This window comes from Cryptotermes secundus, unplaced genomic scaffold (genome assembly GCF_002891405.2).
Source record: "Cryptotermes secundus unplaced genomic scaffold, Csec_1.0 scaffold695, whole genome shotgun sequence".
In the NCBI taxonomy this organism is placed as follows: Eukaryota; Metazoa; Arthropoda; class Insecta; order Blattodea; family Kalotermitidae; genus Cryptotermes; species Cryptotermes secundus.
In genome coordinates, this window is record NW_019720714.1 from 54,810 (window position 1) to 69,837 (window position 15,028).

General features: G+C 39.8%; 1 protein-coding gene across 1 annotated transcript in view; it reads right to left on the reverse strand.

The window, feature by feature from the left end:
• Positions 1-15,028, reverse strand: part of LOC111872019 (inactive phospholipase C-like protein 1) — a 153,017-nt gene that overhangs the window by 39,073 nt on the left and 98,916 nt on the right. The window contains exon 5 of the mRNA XM_033754535.1: positions 203-315. Coding sequence (XP_033610426.1) covers positions 203-315 — 113 coding nt within the window. The remainder of the gene's footprint in view (positions 1-202; positions 316-15,028) is intronic.

A 15,028-nucleotide genomic window follows, 5' to 3' on the forward strand; every position in this document is an offset into this window, starting at 1 on the left:
ATTTTTTTGATTTTGGATTTTTTTCTGTTACAGAATAGCAGAAGTTTGAGTGATAATGGTAATGATTTGTGCCGCTTTATTGAGTGTAATAATTTCTGAGATGTCCTAAAATTTGTATTCAAGATAAGGTTCACATGTACTCTCTGATCTGTTGTATGTTCCTAATCCAGTTATGTTAATAAGATTTATTTTATGTTCTCACCTAATGAGTAGAAAGTACACCTCTGGTCTTGTTGCTACCTCCTTGAACATGTCAATAAATTCTTTGCTGTCTATGGTCCCTCTTCTACCATCATTCTTCATTTGATCGAATTCCTAAAAGGAAAGAAAGCATATAAAACAAAATGCACAGAATTTGTTATTGATTAAAATTTTGTTTTGTATGTCATAAGTAGCCCACAGAGCCTAAGTATTGAAATTTGACACATGATTATATGAAAATGCATTTTATTTGTTTCAGTTACTTTTGTCAGTTTGTCTCTGAAGGTAATTATGTTGGTAAAATTATAATGAAATATGATTTTGTTATACTAGATATTGTATTTTACTATTTTGAAATAAAAGAAGTTGTGATAAAGTGGACATGCGATTCAGATAAGTGAACAAGAAATACAGAATCTTTGTGGAAAATCACATTGAAAGTGTCTACTTGTTGGTAAGGAGAAGAGTGGGAGATGGTATTAAAATGAGTCTAAGGATGTGAACTAGACTGAACCATCAGAGGGCAATGCCACTTGGTGGACATTGTTAAGCAGTTTTGAACAGTCATATTCTATTAACAGAGTGTGAATTAATGAGTATCAGCCCAAAAGTGACAACTGAGACATACTGATGAAATATAAAACTGAATTTGTATTCTTAGATTCCAGTGGTTACATTTGTATATTATTTATTACATAATCTTGTTCCATAATTGGAATGCACATGTGCTAAATCTCCAGTTTGTGTAAGGGTAATGTTCCAGATTTGTGTTTGAGGGGTGCCCATATTGAACCGTGTTCAGGCTACTGGGTACAATGCCCAAGATTTCCATAGTTTTACTCAGTCTCTTGAGCTGAATGCCATAATCATATTTTGAAACAGAACAAAATCACGCCCTTCGAAATTTTTCCTACTAAAAAAATTCAGGATCATCTACCACTTATGGTAGATATTACAGATAGAAGAGTTTTGTGGTTTATACCAGATTTTCTGAGAAGTAGTGGGTCTGGAACGGGGTCCACTCATCCTCGTGAGGATAATTGAGGAACTACTTGAATAGAAAAGTAGCATCTCCGGTCTAGAAAACCGAGATTCACAGCCGTGGGGATCCGTTGCACTGACCACGCGACGCCCTCTATCCGCTAAATTTGGCACTAATTTCGCCCACAAGCGGCGGTCGCTCGGTCGGTATAGTTTGCTTGCGTACTGAAACAACGGAGTTTGTTTTTTGAGACATTTTGTGGTTTTCTTTGTTCCATCACAAAGACGAGCAGTTAATACTAAGATCAATGGAACTCTTGCCTGGCGACTTTTCTGTTAGAGATACAGCAAATGGATCAGCAATAGGAGTAATAATTGAAGGTTCAACTTGATATATATCAGTGATTTCAGAACAACAATTCACTGTTATCTTAGTTCTAGGCTTCAGACTCTTCCAGGCTTTCGTGTGTTAAATTCCAAATCATGCCGATGTTTTCTGACATTACTTCTCCGACTACACACCGAAACCTCGTCTTTTCTTCCGATTTTCCTCCTGAGGAGCTGAGCCTAATTCCCTGTTTATGACCTACATTATATCTTCCGTTAACTTATAATTTTGCCCGGGTATAATCCCTACAGGTTAATTAACTTGAGTAGAATTAGCACGCTGGGCATCGAAATATCTGTGTGGAGGTAATTCTCAAAGAAGCTAGGTTAAAACCGTCCACCTCTTACCACTACCACAGGTACCCGCTTGCAGATTTCGAACCTGAAAAATTTCCACTACATTTTATAGGGATAGAACTGAAAGTTACAATTTAGGATCTTGGGATAGTGCAACAAATTATCCAAGTATGTCAAATCTGATACAGCTGACCCTTTGGTAGTAAAACCCGAAGGTACAACGCGGCTGATTTCAGAGTTGGCCATTAAAAGCAACCGAGTTAGTTACACTCACCTCCCGTCCTCAAATCCTGTTGCCCTAAAATCCATCTTAATATTGTCATCTGATCTTTATCTCGGCTTTCCTTATATATATATATTTTTCAAGAGATTTCTGCAAGTATTCCTCCCAACCCAATCCTAGCTTCATGCCAGCCCAGTGAAGACTCATAATTTTTATGTACTAACAATTTAGTCCACAAATCAAGGACGGTGGAGTGAAGGAACATGTAGCACGCATGATGGAGATGAAAAATGCATACAAAAAATTTGTCAGAAAGTCTGACGGCAAGTTTCATCTCGAGAGATGGGGGGATAGTAGTAACACGGAACTTACAGACATAGGGTGCGGGAGTGACTTGATTCAACTGATTGTGCACAGGGTCCAGCAAAACTAAAGTAAAGCAATCCCTGTAACAGGCCCGTACAGGCCCATAGGGTTGTGAGATGTTGAGGCTCCCACATTTTCTCTAGACAATCGGCTCACAAAGGGCGGTAATGTTGTCAGTTTTACGCGCCGGCCGCCCTTTATCCCCAAGAATATCCGTGGTACTCATTTCCGTTAGACGCTGAGTCGACCCCAGGACCATAGTGCTGCTGAAAGTATTAGGTAAATTGAAAAAATCCACCTCATTGAGATTCGATCCCGTGACCTTCCGGCTTGTAGCATAGTGCCTCAATTACGCTACCGCGTGTCCAGTGGCGGGTTCTATTCGAGATAGAAATGATCCTTCGGTTTGCATACGATTCTGAGAATATGTTCACAGTCTGAGCGACTGTCAGATTTAAAAGAAGGATAACGAATGTTGCAGTTGAGTTGATAGCACTTCTCCTTTGTATTCGGCTAGTCCCGGGTTCAAATTTACACTTCCAGATTAGTTTTCCTCAGTTTCTCCCGTAAAATGCCAATATAATACCTTAAGTTAGAAAACGACCGGTTCCTCTACGTCGTTCCCAGTTAATTATCCGGCACTGATGCATTGTCTACGGTTCGACAGTTTGTAATAATAATAATAATAAATAAATAAATAATATAGTCTTATTAAAAGGAACCAGACCCGGAAGATGTGGTTGACCGACGAATCACTGAAAATAGCTAGAAGGAACTTGAGAGTGTGGACAAACATAGAAATAATAGTAAATGGAATTTGTCTGGAACAAGAATATTGAAGTGTGTGTTTTGAATTAAATTTCTATTACAGACAACAGAGAGATCTTCGGTGCCGTGTTAATTTCCACATTCCAATAAGACCGAAACAAATTATTACTATAGATATTCAAGCGACATCACAATTATAAATGAAGTAGTTCGAGAAAACGTGTATCTAGAAAACAATTATGAGTACGTAACGTCGTGTAAAGTATCCTTCCCTACGTCGGATGTATGCCTACCGGAAATAAAGGCTGAGAGTTGTCATGTACGCGTCTGTTATATTCTCCACCATAATGGAGAGACATGTCTCAAATTGAAATGACAACTGTACTAAATTCCACGATGTTTGAGACATGAAGAAAACGCTACAGCGAGAGTAAGGGTCGGTCAGTTGAAAGGGAAAGGGCTGTTACTGGAACAGAATCTATATACTGTACTTTCAACAGTTTAAACATATTGCGACATGATTACTTAAGCCGCCCGTGCTAGGCAAAGACCCCGTCCATTGCTAGGCAAAGAATACGCAGGCAATAATAGAAGGACTGTTGAAAACGGTGTTAGTTAGAGAGCTTAGTGTCACACTTAGGGCGATGAGTTACTTATGAGATGGTGGCCAGGCTATAACGTCCTAAGCACGAGAAAAGTAGAATCTTCTTTGTTGGGAACCGTAACTGAGCAACGACTAGTGAGGAATATAACAGACTGAGACTCAGCGTGTGCTATTATGAGTTGTTGAGTGCGTAGATTAGCGAAAGTTTATAATTACCTGGAGTTACGAGTTATAATTCTTCAATATATCAAATTATTACTCCAAATCCAGTATCTAGTGAATAACACGTGACAATATTATATTAAGGAATCAGTCCTAGTATAAGTCCGTTTACCAAATATAGCTATTAACATTATTGTTAGTTATAAGCTTTGAAATATTTCTTTTCAGGCGTAATTGTCGTCCTGTGTTCTGTAGCGACGGAAGCGCCTGAGGAAAAGGAAAGCATACGGGAAACAAGGACCCTCTGTTATATGAATGAGATTTGGGCGAACTCTGGAAGCTGAATACACTGTCAAGATAATGCTGACAGCAGAGTTAGATGGAAGTAGAAGATATTAAACCGCTTGTGGATAAGAGGCATATGTTCAACATAGTCTATTTGTTCGCATTTTATGCGTGTTCCATTCCCAGTTCAATGTTTTAATAACGGGCAGTACACAGAGTCACTATCACGCAGACCTCAGGGGGAAGGGTGAGGTGGGGGGGTACTTCTCATCTCGAACATCATGGAATTACGAATAGTTATAGGGTGGAACTAGTCTGTCAGTGCAACCGGGAAGCTAAGGTAGTGTCTGAAATTACGTCAGAGCCTGGGACCAAAAGCCAGAAAGAACTAGAAACGTGATAGGACCAGTCGCTTTAGCTTCAGATCTCCACAGTCTCAAACAAAAATAGAAAGGTAAATTTCAGTCTTCTTGAGTGGAATGGGCACACTTATTTGATAAACACATTCTTGCATTTCGCATACTTCATTTTGCATGATGTTAATTTATTGCACATAGGCCTATAGCATAATGAGTTTTGCAGAGCTATGACAGGCGTTTCTGCACAGAGTATAGTGGTCCTTATTTCGCATTACATATATAGAATCATACGACTCTTTTTTTCGTTCGAAGAGTCGCATTTGAGAAATTCGATACATCTCGATATTTTTTCTGTAATAGAGACTCATGTAATTGACCGGGACGCATTAAANCTACAGGCGTTGCTGCACAGAGTATAGTGGTCCTTATTTCGCATTACATACATAGAATCATACGACTCTTTTTTTCGTTCGAGGAGTCGCATTTGAGAAATTCGATACATCTCGATATTTTTTTCTGTAATAGAGACTCATGTAATTGACCGGGACGCATTAAACTGAAATTCGTTTAATATATTTTCTTATGGAGCACCTCTCCAGTACCGAATTTCATCTAGGCCCGAGGAATAGTTTCGAGATGAAATCGCGAATTAACATAACTTAATAATTATGAGTATATTAATTTTATACACTTTGTGCAAAAAAAACATATAGTACGATATTAGAATCACGAAAAGACACTTTCAGATCTCGATTGTTAAGCCATTTCCAAAGTAGAAGAACAGAAGGATCGCATACCTTCGTTGGAACTTGTGTGTTGTTTCTTTTTTTATATACATTTGTGATGTCATTACATTAGTGCACGCATAATTTGTGTGTGTGTGGTGGACAGGAGGCGGTGTTGATAGTCACTGTATATTTATTCGTAAGCAGTTGTCAAGAATTTCGTTTACTCTGAACCAGCTACTATGACACTGGGGGTCATTCTACCACCTTCGTACATTTCACTTCACTTCTATCACTAGGCCTGTTAACAACATATAGCAAGGTTTAATTTAATATAAAGGATAGAATGACCGTCACTTTCATGAGGTGCAACAATAAACGAGGTTCTACAGACCGAGCAACAGCACTAAAACTATTATTTGTGGCCTATAGGAAATGCAATTATATAAATTTACGTTAAATTGGTTGAGATTTCCTAAGAGTGGTTAGTTATTTTTTTATTTCTTGCGGTGGAGTGAGACTGAGTCCACACGGTACGTCGGCCACTAATTGGCCTATTGTACCAGCCCCGTATAATAGATGATAAATGTGGAGTAGTCGGTGGAATGAGAATTTGCGGTGGAAAACGAAGTACTCGGAGAAAACCTACCTCAATGTCCCTTTGTCCTCAAATCCCACATGACCTGAACGGGGGTCGAATCCGAGCAGCCGCAGTGGGAAGCCAGCGACTGGCAGCATGAGCTGTTGTACGGCCTTCATAAGCGTAGATACATCTTCGATTATTGAGCGATGTTTCGATATCTGTATTCATTATGTAGCGTTTTATGATTATGACTGAATAATTAGGAGTATGTGAAAGGCAGACATCGAAACCTGTCTTAAGGTAGTATTCCAGCATTCGACCGCCTCTATGGTCTAGTGGTCAGAGTTCCTGGCTACAGAACCAGAGGTCCCGGGTTCCATTCCAGGGGCTACCAGATTTTCTGAGAAGTAGTGAGTCTGGAACGGGATCCACTCAGCCTCGTGAGGATAATTGAGGAGCTATTTCAAGGAAATAGAGGCTCCGGTCTAGAAAACCGGGATTGACGGCCGTGTGGAACCGTTGCTCTGACTACGTGACACCTGTCCGCTAAAGTTGGTACTAACTTCGCCGACAAGAGACGGTCGCTCGCTCGGTTTACTTCGCTTGCGGACTAGAGGCCACGGAGATTTTTGTTTGTTTTTGTTGTTCCAGCATTCACCTGGTGATAACAGAACCACGAACATCTCAGACATGCTAACCAGTCCCCGGCATAAGAACAGGACACAGAACTCCGGAAAAAGAAACAGGAGCTTTAGCCACTAAGTTAGGCATTCGTGCTATCTTAAGGCGCGTCCACATTGCTAGTGCTCGTGCTCGAGTGACTCGATTTGCTCGCGAGTAATGTGGACGATATGACAAGTCACGAGACAAGCAATTTTAAAATTTTTAATTGAAGAACTATAGCCAATAAATTAAAATACGACTACAATCTATACTCACTACGAGTAAATACGTGTATACGGATCCCCACGCGCCGAAGTCTGGCGAGCAACTGAAGTAGTGTGGACGAAGATTTACGAGCACAAGTAAAAGCCAGACGATTCCCCCGACGAGCACAAGCCTGGCGAGAACGAGCACGAGGAATGTGGATGCGCCTTTAGTGAAATGAGGTTTGAGGATGTCAGCTGGATTTAACTGGCTTAGAATAGATTTAATGTTGAGCTTCTGTGAACTCGGATATTAATCATTTTGATTAAAGAGGCTACGTATTGTACAAATGCGTTCACTGAACCAACAGCCAATAGGACAGATATAATAGACGGTGTGATGTGATTACGACGACGAAATCCGAAATGGGTGAATGGGAACCTCAGTGCGAGAAGGAAGGAAGCCTTTAAACGCAGCCACATGAGCTAGGAAACAGCAATTCTCTTACAGAATTCAGATTTGACTTTGGCTTGACATTATTGAGAGGTGCAAAGTCACGATTCGATGCAATTCTAATCCTAATGTGGGCCGCGCCATAGTTCAAGTGGTTAGTCGCTGGCTACCCACCGCGGCGGCCCGGGTTCGATCCCGGGTCTGGTCAAGTGGGATTTGTGGTGGACAAAGTGGCGCTGGGGCAGGTTTTCTCCTAGTACTTCGGTTTCCCCTGCCAATCTTCATTCCACCAATTGCTCCACAATCACCCTCAACTATCATCTGGGACTGGTACAATAGGCCAGAAGTGGCCGCAGTACAAGGGACTTAGTCCCACCCCAGTAGCAATAAAAATGAAGCCTAATGTAAATGTGAGTGTATGTGCTGGAGTTATTAGTTGAATGGGGAATGAAGACTAAATATGGCATTAACCAAGAATCACTACAGACAAACTTCATAATACAGGGTCTTTAAAATGTTTATAGTCACTCAGATGATCAATGAATTTCTGGACTATAAGGCACACCGAGGAAACTGGCAATCGCAACGAAACCGAAATTTCCGAGAATTGTTATCAGCCTGAGTTGAACACATGTTACTGAACGGAGCAGCGCAAATTGAGGAAACTGCATTGCGCTGCTCCGTTCAGTAAATGTGTTCAACTCAGACTGATAACAATTCTCGGAAATTTCGGTTTCGTTGCGGTTGCCAGTTTCCTTGGTGTGCCTTCGCCCTAAATATCCAGGCCCATCATAGGGCCATATCTTGAGTTAATTTAAACTAGTCCGTACCCCCGTATCATATTTCTCTAAGGCCCGTTTTAATGTTGTACACATGTATGATCAAATTTCCCAATTGATTTCTTCCCATGAGATTTTCCGACTGTCATTATGAATGCTTTCTCATTTCATTTACATGTGCACCAAATATGCTAGGCATTTTCATTTTCTGGCATGTGGAGCTATAAAATGTTACATATATCCCTATGCTTAATTAATAAAACGCCATGTTATGAAGATTTGTAACGGAGTGGAGGTATAGCTCCGCCACTCTTGACTTCGGCAATATTTGGAGGCGAGTTTTCAACCTCACGCCCCAGCCGCTTTACCTTCTGGCAAATTGCCCCCGATACCAATTAGTTAGGAGGTTAGGTGGGCCCCAGGTCCGGTCTCATATGGAGCTGTTCGTATTTGCAGGAGTGGGGCCTGCGGTCGTTTTAAAGTGATGGATCGGCGTGTCGTTTATACGAAATGCGAAATTGGGAATGTTATCCGTTCAGATTTGAGGTTTTCACGGCGGTGACTATGAAGGGAGTCGTCTTCTGGGATGTGGCGCCGTGTCGATATTGTATTAACCTACGTTTCGGAGGAACGTATAGCCTCCATCTTCAGGGTAGGAGAAAAATCCTGGGCTTTCTTCTTATCCGTTCACTTGGAAGATCTAAACATATATTCTGAGATAGTGCTAAATGGTTCTAAGAGAAAGAGGCTGTGAAGATATGAACTGAATTGGCTTAGGACAGTGTCTAAATACGAATATTAATGATTCGTGGTATGAATCTTCTTTATCCATAAGAACAAATAGTTTCTTACTCAGGTGTATTATTGAGCCTTTGGGCTGTCCATACACGTACGAGTCTGGCTCGGCGAGGAACCGGGCTCGGATTAATTTCACCACACACGGACGAGTTTTGCTCATTGGAACCCGAGCCGAGTCGGACTCGCGAGCCAGACTCGTACGTGTACGGGCCCCCTTAGGCCTAACAAGAACCCTGGTGATTAAATGACGTTCCTCATTTTAGATGGTAGGATTCGATCCTAGGGCACGACATAAGAAATTTGTGGTGAACACATTGGCACTGGGCCAGGTTTATCTCCGAAAGCTGCCAATTATTATTCCATTATTATAATAAGTTTATTTATCTCTGTCTCCGGCATGTCCATAGAATATTTGTTTACGATTCAGTAATGAAATGAACTGATAGTACGTGCAACAGTGACATGAGATTTAAACGCTGGAGTTGCTATAACTTGTTGATCGCATAGCTGGCTTGGTTTTCAGTAGAGAGGTTAAGTGTCTTACTGTCGAGGCCAACTAAATGATTGACGACAGGATATGTCATATGATTCCGGTCTAGAAAACCGAGGTTAACTGCCGGGAGGATCCGTTGCGCTGACCACATGACACCCTCTATCCGCAAAAAGTTGGCACTAACTTCGCCGACAAGCGGCGGTCGCTCGGTCGGTATAGTTCGCTTGCGGACCAAAGGCCACGGAGGTTTATATGCTATATAATTACTGGTACAAAACTGATCATATTGATCGTGATTTTTTTTTTGTAATTGGCACTCCATTAAGAATGATATGACACAGTCTGATACTGTCGGACAGTGACAATCCTGCAGGCCAGTATACATTTCATTAATCGAAACAAACTCTGGGAAACGAAGGTAACTTAAATGTGTCTAGCCTCAAATGTTTCTCCTTCAAGGGGCAAATTAGGTTCTGACTTCTCTGTTTACAGCTTTTATGACATGAGCGATGGTAACCAAGGAAAAGTTTTTTCTTTATTATTCTCTACCCCATACAAATATTTTTCGAAAGCGATTGCAGTGAACTCATTTATACAAGTAAATTAACAGCTTTGAAAAAAAAACAGAAGGTCGAAGTTTTAAAGCATTGAGTAATTAGCTCTTGGCACGGAGTCGCACTTAACATTTGAAATTTATTCAACAGGTCATTTAGGCTCTTTCATGACTACGCCGTCCCGACTCATCTTCCTTTCTAAAGCTTTCGACACGCAGTAACTCCAATTGGTTTGCTTCGTCGAGTGGATTAATGAAGTTGTAGTAACACAGAGACGGACATCGCCGTTTCCGAACCAGAAGAAAGGAACATACTTTATTTTAGAATCATTAGTTGTCTGAATGGTACAAATATTGAGCTGACACAAGTAAATGAGCTCTGCTTGCTATCTACTTCATGCTGGTTTCTTGCATGGGCTACTGTTCAGCTCCAAAGAAGGACGAGATTTATTCCTCCGAAACATCGTGTGACTTTCAACGGACTGCGCGTCATTATAACCCAAAGGAGAGAGCTCTTCATGACCACCGCTGTGAGAGCTCAAATCCTACATAATATTTACAGGTTAAAAAAAATCTTTAGAAAACATCACAAGTTCCGTTTCATTGGCCTTGATTCCTACAGAAAATTCAGCAGTTGTAGATATTTGGTGAGAAAACCATTGCAGCTCACTCTTCGGAGACACAATCCAATCTCTTCTTCTTCTAATAATAATTTTTCATAGCTTGTATACAAACCTTAAAAAGGAGTAGAAAGTTTTTGTTCAAAAGTATTTTGCCAGTCCTCATCTCTTGCAGCAACGTGTATTTTGCATTTACGAGTAACATAGGCTTGTAACCATAGTACATAGTCATTTCTCAGATACCAAATACAAATTGTGTCTGTTATGACCCTTTGCAAATTTAAATGGTCATTTTTAATAGTAAAAGTAAAGCCATCCCTGTACCAGGCCGTGAAGGCCCATAGGGTTGTGAGATGTTGAAGGCCCCACATTATCTAGAAAATTTGCTCAAAGATGATGGTAAGGTTGTCAGCCTTACGCGCCGGCCGCGCTTTACTCCCCAGGAAAATTATTTAATTAATTTCTGGTACTCATTTCTGTTAGAGGCTGAGTAAACCCCAGGGCCTAGTGCGGCTGGAAGGATTAGGTCAAATGAAAAAAATCCAATGACATCATAGGGATTTGAACCCGCCACCTTCCGGCTTGTTAATTTTTTCCCGTACTTTTGCATGAGTATGAAACTTGGTCGCTCATATTAACGAAAGAGAGCAGAGTGCTCAGGAGAGTCTCTGGATCTAAGTGACTGGAGAAGGTTTTATACTGAGGAGCTTCATAACTTTACTCCCCGGAAGTTCTATTAGAATGATCATATCTTGGATGAGCTAGACAGAGATGTATTACACAAAAGGAAGAAGATGAATTCATATATCATTTTGGTACGAAAAGCTGAAGGAAGTAGAGAACTATGTAAACCTAGGAGGAAATGAGAGGATGATATTAAAATGGATCTAGAAAAAAAATTAGTAGGGTGTGAAGTAGATTAATCCGGCACAGGATGTGGCCATTGATGGGTTGTTGTGAACACAACAATGAATCTTTGATTTCCATGAAATGCTGAGAATTTACTGAGTGAGTGAGTGAGTAAATGAACTTCCCCATGAAATTAGTTAGATTTTCTTATATGAATTGTAGTGGCAAGGTTGCCCATCTAATTATATCTCTTTTTGAAACACATCTGTTGTTTCAAGTTTGCACATTACTGGTATTTGCAAGTTTATTTTATCTTTTGTTAGATTCTGGGATGAAAACTGCAATCCAGCATCAGTAACTGAATTCAGTTCATAATATTGTTGTCGTATAATCGTGTAGTGAATGTGAACTATGCTCCAGCGACATTTTAAATTTCAGAGGAATAAAGGAAGCTTTCAACAGAGTTTTATTACTTTTTCTCCCTTTCTCTCGGTGACTGTGCAGTGAATTCTGCAGATGAAAGTTAACACATGACTAAATTTATTTAATGTGAATATTTTCAATTTGTAATAAAGTACTTGTGGCCCAACCTAGCTCTATCGCTTAGACCTAACTGAGTAGGCTTTTACCTGAAGACGAAGACAGAATCCAGTCTTCTAAACACCGCTTTAAATCAGAAAAAAAAAGGAAGACGATGGATAATGTCGAAAAACTCAGTAATTGTAACATTATGATTCAAATAAATGTAATGCAATTTTAAAATATTAACATTCAAAGTATTAAACATTTCAAATATACTGGATTATTTTCAAGCGAAGGAAGAATATTTGCGTTTCTTTTCATCGAAATTCAATAACTTACTTTCTTAATATATTACATTCTTCTTATGAGATTAGGTATAAAAGGCTTTGTAGACACTACTACAGCTGTGTTTATTTATTTAGTCTATTAATTTCTGGTTTATCATCACTTGATAACCGGGCCAGAGCAAGACATTTCGACTCCTAGTTCAAAACAAACCAAATTTTTAAAAATCTCGTAGCAATTATTATCATGAAATTTCAAGACGCTGTGATCAAAACCCTTGTAACTGTCAGAACCGTTTTATTTACTTGGTTGTGTACAATGTTTGTCTTTTAGTGATTAATTTTACAGCGCTCTCAGTATCTCGGGTTAGTCGTGTAAAGTGTCAAAGCGTGGGATGATGGATGAAAAATTGATTTCAAAATATTTGAAAAGAAGCGGCCAAGACCTGATAGAATCACTATTCCAACATTTTCCAGAATGGACGCAGAAAATCGCAAAGAACACAAGAAAAGGGAGCCGGTGTTCCGACCGAAATTCAAACATAATACCTCCCGAATAAAAGTCAATTTTTTTACCTTTATGCCAACCTGCTAGTTCATAATATTTACATTACTGCCGATTAACGGCCATGATATGAAGTCAGTATCAGCAGATATTAATTTTATTGTAAGAAAACAAAAAGAAAAATACAGCCCCTGAATTTGTACCTACTCAGGATGCAGTTAGGTTGGCCTGTTACACAGAAATCTGCTCCTCGTAGCTTCATTTCATGTATTAATCTCTGAAAATTATACGTAATTAAAGAAATGGTACGGCTGTTTTCTTGCAGTAAGTTAACTATAGTGGCAACAGTGGAGTGACTGCCAAAATTCCTTGGTTCTCAGTTGCTGCAGACAGAGTAGTAGTGTGCAGTCACAGGTCCGATACACGGCTCTATAGTTTTTTGTAACAACAGGATTCCATAGAGCAAATGCAACTGTTGAACAGCCTTCCTAATTACATGCAAAAAGTTGTGACACTCTCTTTCCCATTCCTATCCAGTCCACTCTACATAATGATTATCCCATCTCCACTGTGCATAGTATTGTAGTTACATTGGGGTTAAATGGCCCCAGTAAATGGTCGCCCTGGAAAGACGTAGATCACATGAAGACTGTTCCTGACAGTCTGAAGTAATGTACAAAGTACAAAAAAAATGCATTAAAAGTACCAGGAATTGCGACAAAAACTTTCAGTTTTGTGCAGTAAGATGTCGAGGATGTATGGAAGTATCGTAAACTAAGAACAATTTCTGAGAAAACGGGTTTCTAAAGATTTACATAATTAACGTCATTGTAGTAGGAACAATGCACAAATAGANCAGCCTTCCTAATTACATGCAAAAAGTTGTGACACTCTCTTTCCCATTCCTATCCAGTCCACTCTACATAATGATTATCCCATCTCCACTGTGCATAGTATTGTAGTTACATTGGGGTTAAATGGCCCCAGTAAATGGTCGCCCTGGAAAGACGTAGATCACATGAAGACTGTTCCTGACAGTCTGAAGTAATGTACAAAGTACAAAAAGAAATGCATTAAAAGTACCAGAAATTGCGACAAAAACTTTCAATTTTGTGCAGTAAAATGTCGAGGATGTATGGAAGTATCGTAAACTAAGAACCATTTCTGAGAAATTTACATAATTAACGTCATTGTAGTAGGAACAATGCACAAATAGACGTATTCCAGGAAACAGGCAGAACACGTCATCCTCAGGCTATTTTAATGCATCATTTAAACCAGAATGGTAAGCAGCTGGGTATGGTAAGGGGGTAATAAATGTTTACAAATTTACGTATGAAATAAATGGTTTTGAAAACCATGAGCTGGANATTTGTTCTATGGGTGTTCTATACAGTTTCTTATCGTTATTTTTATAATATTATCTCCTGTGTCAACTTAGAAATATAATTGGTTAGTTCATATTTTTACATGAAGCATTTATGCAATGTTTTTATTGATTTCGTTACCTATTGCAAATGGTTATGACTGACAGATACAGGATATAACAAATGCCTTATAATAAATGCTTACAAATTTACGTATGAAATAAATGGTTTTGAAAACCATGAGCTGGATCTAAGGTAAAACAAGTATTTAATTACATTAGGATATTGTCTTTAAGGAGGGCACACGGTAGCGTAGTTGGTTGAGGCACCATGCTACAAGCCAGAAGGTCACGGGATCGAATTCCGATGAGGTGGATTTTTTCAATTTACCTAATCATTCCAGCCCCACTATGGTTCTGGGGTCAACTCAGCCTCTAACAGAAATGAGTACCGGGAATATTCTTGGGGGTAAAACGCGGCCGGCGCGTAAGCCTTACCTCACCGCCATCTATGCCCCGATTGTCTAGAAAATGTGGGAGCCTCAACATCTCACAAGCATATGGGCTTCCACGGCCTGTTACAGGGATAGCTTTACTTTACTTTTTTGTTTATTGNCGTGGTTCTGGGGTCAACTCAGCCTCTAACAGAAATGAGTATCGGGAATATTCTTGGGGGTAAAACGCGGCCGGCGCGTAAGCCTGACCTCACCGCCATCTATGCCCCGATTGTCTAGAAAATGTGGGAGCCTCAACATCTCACAAGCATATGGGCTTCCACGGCCTGTTACAGGGATAGCTTTACTTTACTTTTTTGTTTATTGTCTTTAAGAGTGTACAGTTTTCTTAAGTTGAATGTACATCTATGGTAGTTCTGGGTGTTTGATGCTCTTACGTAGATTTTGCAGTAGATTCCAATAGACGACAGATATATTTGTAGTAGAACTGCTTGTTCTATACTATATTCTGATGTCGCATTTGTTTCAGTCATTCATTTAACG